The sequence below is a fragment of the Castor canadensis genome, chromosome 15, assembly GCF_047511655.1.
Source record: "Castor canadensis chromosome 15, mCasCan1.hap1v2, whole genome shotgun sequence".
Taxonomy (NCBI): domain Eukaryota; kingdom Metazoa; phylum Chordata; class Mammalia; order Rodentia; family Castoridae; genus Castor; species Castor canadensis.
Genome location: NC_133400.1, coordinates 30,052,560 through 30,066,526, shown reverse-complemented (window position 1 = coordinate 30,066,526; position 13,967 = coordinate 30,052,560). Strand labels below are relative to the sequence as shown.

At 37.1% G+C, this 13,967-nt stretch overlaps 1 protein-coding gene across 1 annotated transcript in view; it reads left to right on the top strand.

Moving 5' to 3' along the window:
• Positions 1 to 3,275, top strand: part of Lpcat2 (lysophosphatidylcholine acyltransferase 2) — a 67,144-nt gene extending 63,869 nt beyond the window's left edge. Inside the window, exon 14 of the mRNA XM_020170193.2 lies at positions 1,391 to 3,275. Within this exon, the coding sequence (XP_020025782.2) occupies positions 1,391 to 1,572 (182 nt within the window). The 3' untranslated portion in view covers positions 1,573 to 3,275. The remainder of the gene's footprint in view (positions 1 to 1,390) is intronic.
• The last annotated feature ends 10,692 nt before the right edge of the window (positions 3,276 to 13,967 follow it).

Sequence of the window (13,967 nt, the reverse complement as noted above, 5' to 3'; positions counted from 1 at the left end):
GAGAAGGGAAGTTTCAGAATTGAGTGCAGCATTGGAGATTAGAAACTCCAGCTTACTGGAGGCTTGAGGCTAAAATTCTGATAGTTTTCTGGGTGCCTGTGGCCCAGGCCTCTAAATCCTAGCTACTCAGGAGAGAGCTATCAGGAGGATTGTGGTTCAGAGCCAGCCCAGGCAAATAGTTCGTGACACTGTATCTCGAGAAAAAGGGCTGGTAAAGTGGCTCAAGGTGTAGGCCCTAAGTTCAAACCCCAGTGCCCTTAAAATAAATTAATTAAAATTCTGATAGTGAACTTAGTAAGCATTCTATACATGTCTCAGATCCTAAATCTAAGAGTCCACTACTCAGAGGTCATATGGATTATCTTTATTTTGTATTAGTTTGTTAGCATACATTAATAGCACAGGGATTTTCATTGTGATAATGCCACAGATGAATTCAGTGTACTTTGAAGTTCACCCCTCTATTACATATACTATCCTAACCATTATTGATTATAAGCTTGGGCTCAGCATTTTAAGACTACAGCTTTCTCTACCACAGTTAAGGACTAAAATAATTTTAAAAGTCAGCAATAGACAGTCCTGGGTAACAGAATTTTTAAAAAATTATTGCCAAAATTAACAAAAGTACAGAAAATGGAATAAGACATAAATCTAGACATGCTGAAGTTTTTATATGGTGAACACCTGTGTAGCTACCATTCAAGCCAAGCAATGGAGCCCTTCTAGAACCTCCAAAGCCCCTGTGTACCCTTCTCAGCCATAGCCCGTTCCTCACTCTTTAAGGAATCTTGGCTTTATTTTTACCTTACCACTTCACCACGAAACTATGTATCTTTAAATATTGTATTTTAGTTTTGTCTAAGTTTTTGAACTTTATATAAATAGACTCTTAGAGTCTGTTTTCTTTTGTATCTGGGTTTTTTTCATTCTATGTTATGGTTTTAAGATTCATGCATATCATTGTCACATGGCTGTTGATTGTCATTGCTGTGTAATGTGCATTATGTTCCATGAAGATGCTGTCATTGATCTATCCATCTCTACCATTGATAAACATCTGAATTCTTTTCATTTTTTTACCTTTTATGAATAATGTTGCTATGAACAGTCTCATTCATGTCTCCCAGAACACAATATGCACAAATTTCTCAAAATTGTGCACCTCAGAATAGTATTAATCAGTCATGGAATTTCTTATCTTCAACTTGACTAGCTAATAGAAAACCCATCTTCCAAAGAAGTCTTAGAATTTCTATTCCCACCAGTAATGTTTGAGTTGAGTAATAGAATTTTGCAGTCATTTTATGTTTAAGGTCATTTGTTAATCCGCATCATAGCAAACAAGAAGATTCATACCAATTTACTCAACATTTTTCTCTTTTCCTAGAGGAATTCAAAAGTTTTGCCCTGAAGCATCCAGAATATGCTAAGGTATTTACAACGTACCTAGACCTGCAGACATGCCATGTATTTTCATTGCCAGATGAAGTCCAGCCAACTCCTATTGCAAGTAATAAAGTTAGTCCAGAAAACCATGAAGAGAGTCCCTCGGACAAAAAAGATGACTGAAAGGAGGATTTCTAGTGAAGAAAATGCAGTGGCTGGCACTCGAGATTATGAAGGCATTGCTGATAATATTTTAAATATGTTTGTTCAATAAGAATGTCTACAATGGAAAACTTTTAATGAAAATGATAGATTTTCTTACTAAAAATGTTTTACTAACCTGCATAGATCAAGTAATAGTCCTTTTCTTTTGTGTTATATTCTGCTTCACTCGTTGGTTTACTGATAATATATACTGTGCACTTTTATTGACTTTCTTAATTTGCATAAGGAAAAGAATACATTGGTCTTACTATTTATTGGTCAGCATTAATCAACATTTTTTAAAGAGTTTAAAAAATGTAAACACTTTTCAATCCACTTTTCTTAAAAAAACAGTAATGTTATTTTTTTCTCTGAGTCCTTTCCTTTCAGGAAATAAGAATGAAGAATCTGAGAAACATTGCAGAATTTTATACCTTCTCAGATTCATTTTTCCATTTAAATGTCTGTTTCTAGGATCACTGTTGGGGAGGGCTCCATTAATTACATGAGATTTCTTAAGGACTTATGTTCTCTTTAATATGCATCTGTATTGCAGATTTCCTTAAACCACTGTCTAAGGAAATCATACCTTCTACCTGATCGGCAGGGCTGGAACTTTGTGTTAAAGATGACTGCCATGGCCAAAGGCTAAGTGGGAATTGCCTTATTGAAGGGAACATTGATTGCCTAATGAGAAAATGAATTGTTTGCCACAGAGCTGAATTTAATTTAAGTTGGATGGGTCCAAAGGTAGCGCTTGCCCAATAAATAAATCAGATTTGTTCTATTTATATGATAGTAGAATTAATATATTTACCATCCAGTAGGGAATTTTATTTTGTTAAGTGTCCTCTCAAATTTTAGAGCTTGTCTGAATTATCTATGTGAGAATCACAAAAGGTTCCGACATTCCACTGAAAGCCAGGGAATCCAAAAACCTACTTATTAATGCAGGACCACGATTTATGCCCCAGGCAGGAATCCAGCAGTAACATTTTCCCTCTAGGTTAAGCAATAATTTCCCTGAAATGCCATTTTTATTAGGCCTTATGCATGCATATTGTTAATATCATTTATGTCTTAAATTTTGAACAAAGAGGCAAACTCTTTGTTTTGTCCTGTGTTTCAGAGTATATTAGTGATTCACCCCCAAGCTAGGTTTTTCAAGTCACTTTTGAAACCTAGAAGTCTCATGAGAGGGTTGGAGATTGTATTTAATCAAGAGCCATGATTTTAAACTTGTTTTACATATTAAGCAGTTAGTTCTAATTTAATGGGTAAATATGTATTTGGATAATTGAATACCAGAAAATCTTGTCCTTAAGTATATGTAATTATTTGCTTTTTATGTCTTAAAGCATTTAGAAAAATGTATTAGATGAGCTAAAATAATTGCTTAAGTAACTGATTATCTTAAGTAATGTTTATAATAATGTCTATCATATGCACTGAAGGTATGTACTACTCAGGTACTGTGATTTTTTTTAATCATGGAAAAACCACACATTAATCCTATTAGTGTTGAAAGAGCAGTACTGTAAATTAAAAGATTTCTGTGAAGCTCTTAAAAATGATGCCATTGTTTCCCTGTTTTAAAACCATATTTTATGCTCTTACGTCTATGAATGTAATATTCCTATTTTGTAATTGCATTACTGAATAAACAAATTTACTCTATGAAATTTCTGGCAATTAAAAAAACTCTCTGGTTTGTCTCAAATATAATACACCTTTTTAATATTATGGTTTGAGTATGAATTCGCATATATATGAATATGATTAATCATTTTTATTTGCATTTAAGCTTTATGAAATGTCAAGCCTGGTTTTACTCTAATGAAAAACTCAGATTTTACCCAAAATAGCAGTAGTTATTATTCTTAAAGAATTGGGTTTTTGACTAGTTGGAGCATGTGTGATGACACCAGCCTTGCTCGTCAGCATTGCTGCCCAGCAGGCCTCTACTTACCTGTCCTAACAATGATTTGTTTCAGAGAGGCTTTTCTCCTCTTAAAACTTAACATAAGAAACTAAGCTTCATAAAATTAGTTAAATGCACTGTGGTCTTATGTACTAATTTGGGGGGAAAGTTACTGTTTGAAATAAGAAATACTAGATCCTAAAACCTAAAACCAATAAAACTTTCAATCAAAACAGTTCTATGGTGGGCTAATGACATACTGAGTGCTAAGAGACCAAGGTGCTTGCATTGTGTATGTTTACTCTGCCTCTGCCTCTGTTTTGAGAGCTTGGACGGCTGCGTGTGATGGTCAGTGGTGGTACCCCTAATGGGTAGTTTAAGGAAACTGTCTCCCATGTAGAAGACATGCTGTCTGCTCTCTGCATGAGGCACAGTGGTTAAACTGTCTGATTCCCAGACTCTGGAGCTCTCCCCTTCAGACTATTAGAAATGCAAGGTAGTTAACCAAAGGCAATTACCTAGTGCTCACATAGAGGAGCATTGATTATATGGAACAGATGGCCTCTCTACTACAGAAGTCTTTGGATATTTGTTACATAGCAATCACCAAAGAGGCTAAAACATGCTAGTAAGAAACCATTCTCTAAGAAACATATTTACAACCTTATTTCTTCTTTCTTTCTCATGTTAAAATTTTAAAAAAATCATTACAATCAGGGTGTTAAATATATGATTCATTTTGACTTCATAAGGGTAAAGGCCCTCAGAAAGTTCTGGACATATCACATATATATATGATACATATGCATGTCACAAACTTTGGTAAATAGAGCAACAGCCTGAAGAACTTGGGCTCCTTATTGCCCCGTGTACTGTAACTCTTGTTTCTGGGTGCTCATTCTTTCCAACACACTTTTCAAGTGTGTGTAAAAATTAGTGTGGTCTATTAAATCATCTCCATTGCATTTTGCTACCCAGTTTGCCACTTTTGTGATACATTAACGAATCACTGTCTTAGTATTATAAAAGAATCTATGCATGTTAGGAAAGAGAAAAGAATAAACAGAACAAATTCAAATTTACTTCCACCACCCTAAATCAGTTGTTTAAAATGTTTGACATATTTTCTGTCATCTTTTTGTCTAGGTATCCTTACAATTTCAAAATAGCAACATATATACCACTTTATATTCTACTTTTTCACTTGCACCATGACTCTTTCTATTGCCAGTAAAATTCTTAGTAAGTGTACATTTTAGAAGTGTACCTAATCCTTTGGAAGGCTATAATATGCTATGTGTAACAAACCCATTTAATATGAACACGAGTATTAAAAACATACAACTCTCTAACCCATAGTAGTTCATTATTAGGAATAGTTTGCTAAGAGATATATTTATACTTTCTGAATTCTAAAATAAAAAATCCATTGAAGATTTTATAATTGTTAAAATTTGTTTTAAACTAATATTATTACAGAAACACCTGATAGTATCCTAGGTTCCATGATATGGATAGTGATAGTTTTAAGTTCATATTGTGGTTAACAAGTTCAAGTCTTTTGAAGATAAGTAGATTTCATCATGGTATATATACATATATATGTATATATATTTATATGGGGGCAGTACTGGGAGTTGAACTCAGGGCCTCTCACATGCTAGGTAGGTGCTCTACAACACCTCCAGCCCTTTTTGCTTTGGGTGCTTTTCAGATAGGTTCTCACTTCATGCTCAGGTTGACCTGGATTGGGATCTTCCTATTCTCCTATCCCATGTAGCTGGTATGACAGCCATGCACCATCACACCCAGCCAATGGTTGAGATGTGTCTTGCAAACTTTTTGCCTGGGCTGATCTTGAACTATGATCCTCTCAATCTATGCCTCCCAAGTAGCTAGCATTACAAGCTAGAGCCACTGTGCCTGCCTTCATCTTTTAAAAATATTTTTCCCCTTACAAAGGATCAGGCACTGGTTATTATAATAAGTAATAGTAATAGCTACCAATTTGTATCAGGCACAGTGCTAAGAGATTTATGGGAACCAATGCTTTTGAACACTCAGGAAAGAAGAGATATTTTTGCCCCTAATTTTATTGAACAAAATTTAGAACTATTCCTAAATCATTCATAGATGGCAGAGCTTATAATTAAACCACACTTTGCCAATTCCAAAGGTCATACTTTCATTCAGGTATGTAAAGCAACATGCCACCTGATTATAGAATTTATAGATTATTACCATCTGCCGTATATTTTCCTACTTGTTGATTCTAGATAGCAAAGTTTGACTTGTTTCTTAAGTGGAAGAAAGAGATAGAGGTGGTTCAGAATGGTTCTGTACAGTGATTGAGATGGGAAAAGATTGATGAAACACAGTCTAGCTAGGCTAATACCCCTGCCCTCCCTGGTGACCCAGGAGAGTTCAGCTGAAAGTACTTTTCCTCCTATATGAATAATCCAGGTTACTATAATCAAGGGTGAGGTGAACTTCAGAACACTACAATAGCCTTTTACCTTTGGATGTAGTGGCGGAGCATGGATTCTCTTACTTGTTATCCATCCCTCTAATGGGATGGTTTTTTAGTCACATATCTGCTCCCAGGAAAGTGTGTAGTCTATAATAAAGTTGAGTTTGCAGGAACTGAGGACTAAGTCCAATTGTAATTCCTAGGGTCTTCATTCTAACTGTTGTGGAATATCTTCTTTTGCCACTTGTACTTTTTGTTTTTTATTGTGCTGGGTGGGGGTACATTATGGCATTTACAAAAGTTCTTACAATATATCATATACATCACACTTGAATTCACCCCCTCCAACCACTCTCCTTTATTCCCCCTTGCCCCATTCCTGGAATAGTGGAATAATTTCAACAGGTATCATTTTTGCATTTACATACATGTTTTTACACTGTATTCAACCTCCTACCCCCTTTCCACACCTTCTCTCCCCTCCTATGGTATAATTACCCCCCTGCCACCCACTGGCAGGACCTGTTCTGCACTCCTGTTCTCTGATTTTGTAGAAGAAAAAAGAAAAAAAAATGACGTTTTGCTTGTTTGAGGTAAAGGAAGCTACACAGGGAGTTTCCTTGTGATATCTCCATGTATATATGTATTATAACCCCAATTGGTTCATCTCCTTAATTTTTCTTCATTCTACCTTAGTCCCTTTCTTATGGTGGTTTCATCCAGTTTAAAATTTCTGTATTCATTCTTGTATAGAGAGTATATCAACCATATTCATCTTCTTAGTTTCCTTCTCTTACCCTACTCCTCTCGTATGTGACCTCCCCTTAGAGTGACCATTTTTTCATAATATTGCTGTATTTGTATTAGGTCTGTATTCCACATATGAGTGAAAACATGTGGCTTTTGGCTTTCTGAGTCTGGCTAACTTCACTTAAGATGATGTCCTTCAGTTCCATCCATTTACCTGCAAATGACAAAATTTCATTCTTCTTTGTGGCCAAGTAAAACTCCATTGTATATAAATACCACATTTCCTTTTTCTTCTATTAATTCTCTTGCCTTACAAAAAGCCCAGTGATCATTTCAAAGCATAGACCAGATATCTTTTGTTCTGCAATTTTGACAAAATTCAAAATATTCTACATGGTGTTCAAAGCCCTACATGGTCTGGCTCCTGCCAACACACTAAATCTCAGCTACCTCCAATCCCCCTATTCCCCCAGCTTGCTCAACTCCTAACGCCAAATCTTTCTTTTTCTCAAACTGGCTAACACCATTCCCAACCTCACAGTCAGAGCTCCTGTTCCCTTGACTAGAATACTCTTTCCTTGGGACTTTCACCTGACTTTCTCTTTTCATTCACACTACATTACAATATCACTCAAATATACACAGTTCACCCATTGAAAGTGAATGAATAGTGTATCCACTGGGTTGTGTACCCATCCTCACAATCTAATTTTGTAACATTTTCATCTTGAATATCACACCATCAAATAGGAATTCCCATCACTAATCAGAAAAGCCTACTGTGTTTCTACAGATATTCTCAATCCCATTACCCTTTTTGTTATTACAACCAAACTTTCCTGAAATTATTTATCTGTGTATACACTTATTGTATGTTATTGCTAGCACTCAGAAGATAATCCCACACACATAGTGAAAGCTCAATATTGGTCATAATGTTTTGTGCAGTGTAAGAAGAGAGAAAATCTTTACAGCAAATTTGAAAACCTAGGATTATAATCTCTAAAACTTGTATATAAATTAAGGCCCTGAAAGATTTTACCTCTTGTTCAGAGTTGCATAATGGATAAATACCAGGGCTGGAACTCAAAGCCAAAGCTGTCTGGCTCTAAACAAGGGGACTTTTGATTAAGCCAATGTAACTTGAAGCCATAAAATAACCAAAGAATTATATGTCAGACTTTTAAATTCCAGAAACAGGGAAACTAGATAATCTGAGAACCCTCTGGCCACAAAAACCCCTAGAATGCAAAACAGAATATCACAAGCACATTTTTAAGTGCACAGATGAGCATGTAAGATGTTAAGGGAATCCTCACAGCCAAAAATGAAAGGGGAGGTGAAAACTAGGACTGTATGAGCAGAAAAGTTACAGTTATCCCACAGAAATTTGCCAACCTTGGTGACAAAGAGGCTTAGTATTTTGTAGCTATAGGAGACAAAAGGTAAGGTTTTTATATTAGGTAGGGATTTGAAACTGAGACTTCAGGGGAGAAAAAAAATGGACATTTGAAGGGAGACGCTCAGTAACAGAATGAGCAGGAAAAAAAAACCCATCTTCTGGCAAAGACAAAGTTTTCTGTCTTGGCCTGGGCTGTAGACTGGGGGATAACTTCTAGGATATATTTTTTTCCATTTCCATTTTTTATTGCTTTGAGACTCATATTTTAGCCCAGTCTATATATGTCCTGGTGAATATTCTATGGGCACCTGAAAAGAATATATATTCTGCAATGACTGAGTGCAATGTTCTACAAATATACGATCCAGTTAGATGATGGTGCTGTATAAAGCCTGTGTATCATTAATGACATTTTTGCCTACTGTTCTACAATTACAGAATTAGGAATACTGAAATTTCAAACTCTAATGTGCTCTATCAGCTATCATTGGTCCGATACTCTGCCATGATGTTTATAATCATTTGATTTTTATGTAATCTTAGTGAATTGACTCTTTAATCATCCTGAAATATTCCTATTCAGTTCTACTGATACTCCTTGCCCTGTCATTACATAGCCACTCCAACTATGCCAACTTTCTTGTGATTACTGTTGGCATCACTTGTCTTTTTCTGTCCCTTGCTTTTCAACCTGTCTGTATCTTTATTTTATATATATATATATAGATAAATTTCAAATGAGTATTTCATGGCCCATGTGGACCATGGGCTATTTAACCTGCCTGACAATTTTTATCTTTTAATTGGAGAATTTGTCTACTTTATTTTTGTTTGTTGGGTTTTGGTTTTGGGTTTTTTTGCAGTATTGGAGTTGAGCTCAGGGCCTTAACCTCTTAGGTAATTAAACAGCTCAACAGCCCTTTTTAAAAATTTTTTTTATTTTATTCATATGTGCATACAATGTTTGGGTCATTTCTCCCCCCTTCTCCCTGCCCCCTCTCTTACCCCCTCAACCCCTCGCTACCAAGCAGAAACTATTTTGCCCTTATCTCTAATTTTGTTGAAGAGAGAGTATAAGCAGTAATAGGAAGGACCAAGGGTTTTTACTAGTTGAGATAAGGATAGCTATACAGGGAGTTGACTCGCATTGACTTCCTGTGCATGTGTGTTACCTTCTAAGTTAATTCTTCTTGATCTAACCTTTTCTCTAGTTCCTGGTCCCCTTCTCCTATTGGCCTCAGTTGCTTTAAAGTATCTGCATTAGTTTCTCTGTGTTGAGGGCAACAAATGCTGTCTAGTTTTTTGGGTGTCTTACATATCCTCATACCTCCCTTGTGTGCTCTCGCTTTATCATGTGATCAAAGTCCAATCCCCTTATTATGTTTGCCCTTGATCTAATGTCTGCATATGAGGGAGAACATACAATTTTTGGTCTTTTGGGCCAGGCTAACCTCACTCAGAATGATGTTCTCCAGTTCTATCCATTTACCTGCGAATGATAACATTTCATTCTTCTTCATGGCTGCATAAAATTCCATTGTGTATAAATACCACATTTTCTTGATCCATTCGTCAGTAGTGGGGCATCTTGGCTGTTTCCATAACTTGGCTATTGTGAACAGTGATGCAATAAACATGGGTGTGCAGGTGCCTCTGGAGTAACCTGTGTCACAGTCTTTTGGGTATATCCCCAAGAGTGGTATTGCTGGATCATATGGTAGATCTATGTTTAGATTTTTAAGAAGCCTCCAAATTTTTTTCCAGAGTGGTTGTACTAGTTTACATTCCCACCAGCAGTGTAAGAGGGTTCCTTTCTCCCCGCATCCTCGCCAACACCTTCAACAACCCTTTTATATTGGCCATTTTTGAGATAAGTTCTTGCTCTATGCCTGGGCCAGCTTGGACCTCAATCAACTCTGTCTGATGTGGTTCTAAGTGTAAATAAAAGAAAAAATTTAAATTATTCTATAATAAATGTAGGAAGATGAAGGGACGCTAACGGAAGTAACATTTCTATACTCAAACTGGTAAAATGACACCATCAAAACATGTATGAACAGGTAGATGTATAAATAAATATAATACCTAGCACAAACACTTAAAAGACTATACAAAACACTGTAGACTAAAAAAAACACTGTAGATAAAGTGGAATCCTGGAAAAATGTTTAAGTAACCAATAGAAAGTCAGGTAAAAGAAAGCAAATTAAAGAGTGAGACAACAGAAAGCAAAAAATAAAATGACAGATTTAAGCCTTAACATTAATAATTAAATTGCATATAAATACCTTAAACAGACCAGTTAAAAGATAGAAATTGACCTACTGGATTTTAAAACCATGACACAACTATATGCTATCTATAAGAAACTTACTTCAAGCATAATTATATAGGTATTGTATTAGGATTCTCCAGAGAAGCAAAACTGAACCAAAATTTTGTGTGTGTGTGTGTGTGTGTGTGTGTGTGTGGTGGTGTGTGTGTGTGTGTTTTTGTACTGATACATATACATGTTCAGAGAAAGAGATATTCAGACCAATGGATTTCATGAGTTTGTGCCCACTACTGCACTTCATTTAATGAGGAGTGAATTTCTTGAACAAAAGCAGCACTGTGTGTAATACCATGGCAGTGGTCAAGGAAATATGCAAGTCCACAGATGGTAGTTTTGAAAGTACTGCATGAGAGAAAGCAAATCCATATCCAGAATAAGTGTCTATAACGGTAAGATCAAAATGCTTCTACTTCCGTGATGGAAGACATACAATTTTAAAAAACCTTCCACCATATTGATCACCCTGGGGAATAATGCCATATTGGAGACTCAATGTTGGTCTCTTTGTAACAGATTGGACACTCAGCAGTGGCTGTAAGCAGGTCAGCTTTGTTGAGTGGGAGTCCATATTGCTGAGTCTAGCACAACCTCCATCCCTACCATCTTGTTCACTTTATTCATGAGCCCATTGGACAATGGCAGAAGTGGCTAGGGAAAGAGAATGACTGGTGTGCACAGAATGGATATCAGTTGATAATTCATCTTATCAACTTGATTATTAAACCCTTCCCAGCTGAGGTCACTGTGAACATTCGCATAGCACATGCATAGCTTCACATCTTTTGCCCATTCAGAGAGGTCTATACATATATATTCTCCCCCAGATTTCCTTTTCTAACTGATTTTCCAATTGTGTACTTTTGAAGTCCCTGGCCATTCATCAAACCATGGGCCTCAGTCCTAAGTTGGTTTATAATCACATGTTTGGTCATTTCTCCTTCCAAACAAAGTAGATGACCAAGTACACTGTTTAAAGTTCTGCCCACCTGGAAGGTTTTCTTCATCAGCATCCTTGAAGGATGTCCCAGAAAAAGCCAGTATGCTACAGCTGTCCACTTTCAGGTGGTGTCTGACTATTATATAGAACCACTCACAAACCAGATCTAAATGTTTTCTTCTTCTGCCAAGTGACCATATGGGATCTCCTCAATGAGACCACAGATGCAGGTAGGGAAGAAGACAGTGTAGTGGGGTGGGAGAAGAATAAGCATTTGGGTCACTTCTTGTGACTTGCTTGTACCTTTAGGGTCTTCTTGAACCTTATCACCATATCCCACTTCCATTTGATGATAGTAGGCTGCTGTCACCTAATTATATGGCCTGGTGGGTCAAATAAAACCCAGTTCATAATTGGCAGCTTAGGTCACATGGTGGCTCATGAGTAAGCATTCAGTCTATTAAGGCATAGTATCAAGAAAGAGTTGTTTCTGAAGAGTACTTACCACAGAAGATGGCAGGATTTACTCCAAAATCTTAGGGGTAAGTGTTTGTGGTACAACTTGAGGGCCTTGCCAAAGACTCCAGGTAGCATCCCTATCTGCTACTGCCTCTTCATCCACCATGGGATCTACTAGGTCATATGACACATAGGCCTATGTGTCAAAGAAATTTTCACAGCTGCTGGAGCCTTTGCTTATTCTGGGCTCCATTCAAAATTAGCAATTTTTCAAGTCTTGGCATATGAACCAGAGGAGCATATCCAAATGATGAATGTGTTGACTCCAAAAATCTAAATTGTCCCAGTGGGTATTGTGTTTTTTGGTTGTTGGAGGGGCCAGATGCAACAACTTATTTTCATTTTAAAAGTGTTATCTTGACATAACCCATACTACTGGATTTGTAGAAATTTCACTGAGGTAGAAGGTCCCTGATTTTTTAGTTGGATTTAGTTCCCATCTTCTGACACACAAACCTTACCAATAAGTATAGAGTAATTATTTCCTCTTGATCACTAGGTACGAGTCAGCATAATGTCATCAATGTAGTGGCCAGTATGGTGGCTCATGAAAGAGAAAGGTGATTAAGATCCCTGAGAACTAAATCATGCCACATGGCTGAAGGCTTGGTATATTCCTGAGGCAGTACAGGGAAGTTACACTGCCTGAATTGCCAGCTGAAAGCAAATTGCTTCTAGTGGTCTTTAGTAACAGGTATGGAAGAACAAGCATTTTTTCAGAACAATAGCCGCATACCAAGTGTGAGGGGATGTGTTAATTTGCTCAAGTAATGAGATCACACCTGGTACAGAAGATGAAATTGGAGTTATCACCTATAGTTAATCTTACCATAATCTACCACCATCCTCCAAGACCCATCTATCTTCTGTATCAGGCCAAATAGGTGAGCTGAGTCGGGACATGATAGGAATCACCATCCCTGCATCTTTCAAGTCCTTCATGGTGGCACTGAGGTTTGCAGTTCTTCCAGGGGTGCAATCTTCCTTTTGGTTTACTGTTTTCCTAAGTAGTGCTGCTTTCCTAGAGGCTTCCACTTGGACTTTTCTACCATAACAGTCATCACTCCAGGGTTCAGAGAACCAATGTAGGATTCTGCTAGTTGCTGAGTCTGTATTTCCCAACGATGTATTCTACACTTAGGGGAAGTAACCACAGAATGGGTTTAGGGACCACTGGTCCCTCTGTGACATGGATCTGAGCTAAAACGTCATTGATCACCTCACCTTCAGATGCCCCTGCTTTGGTTAGTGGATCACAGTGATGTTCCCAGTCTCCTGGAATTAGTGTCAGTTCAGAGTCAATGTCCAGTCATCCTCAAAGGGTCTGCTACTTCATTTTCCATAATGCAGTTATCTGGATACAAGACTGTAGGTCCTTTTGAAGAAGACTGGGAGAAAGAGTTACAGTATAAATTCTTGGCAGTGTGCCAGAATTTAGGAGTCAAAGAATTTAGGGTCTTCTCACATGTCTCTTTTAGATCTTTCAGGACTCCATTCCTTTCCAATCAGTGCCTTCACTTTAACAATGGACTCTCTACAGGGATGGGAGCTCAACTGTGTTGTAATTCAACTTTTGTGTTGAAATGTAGGTCTGCATTTGATTCTCAGCAGTCCCAGTTCTGCAGCTATAAGAGATAAGCACCTTCTTCAGTGCACACATAGAAGCCTCCAGGTCATTCATACGGTAGTTGAGCTGGGACCTCAAATCCTGGAGCTCATTTTGTTCTTCCTCAATTTGTCCAGTGCATTAGGAGCAACCAGCAATCTCATTCTATTTGTTGGTTTGAGAAAAATGTTCTAAAGTATTATATGCACAGTCATCCAGCTCCTTGCTTCTTACAAATAGTTGATTAGGAATATCCAGTGGTGATAGTTTTCATATCACCATTGCTAAAACAAGTCATGGGATATCAGTGCTATTTTACTACTAGGAGCAGACTCATTAGCATCTTTAAATGTAATCACATTAGGGAGACAATTCTAGAAATCCCAGAACCAATTTCAGAAATCTCATCCTTAAAATTCTCTTCCTCTAAAATC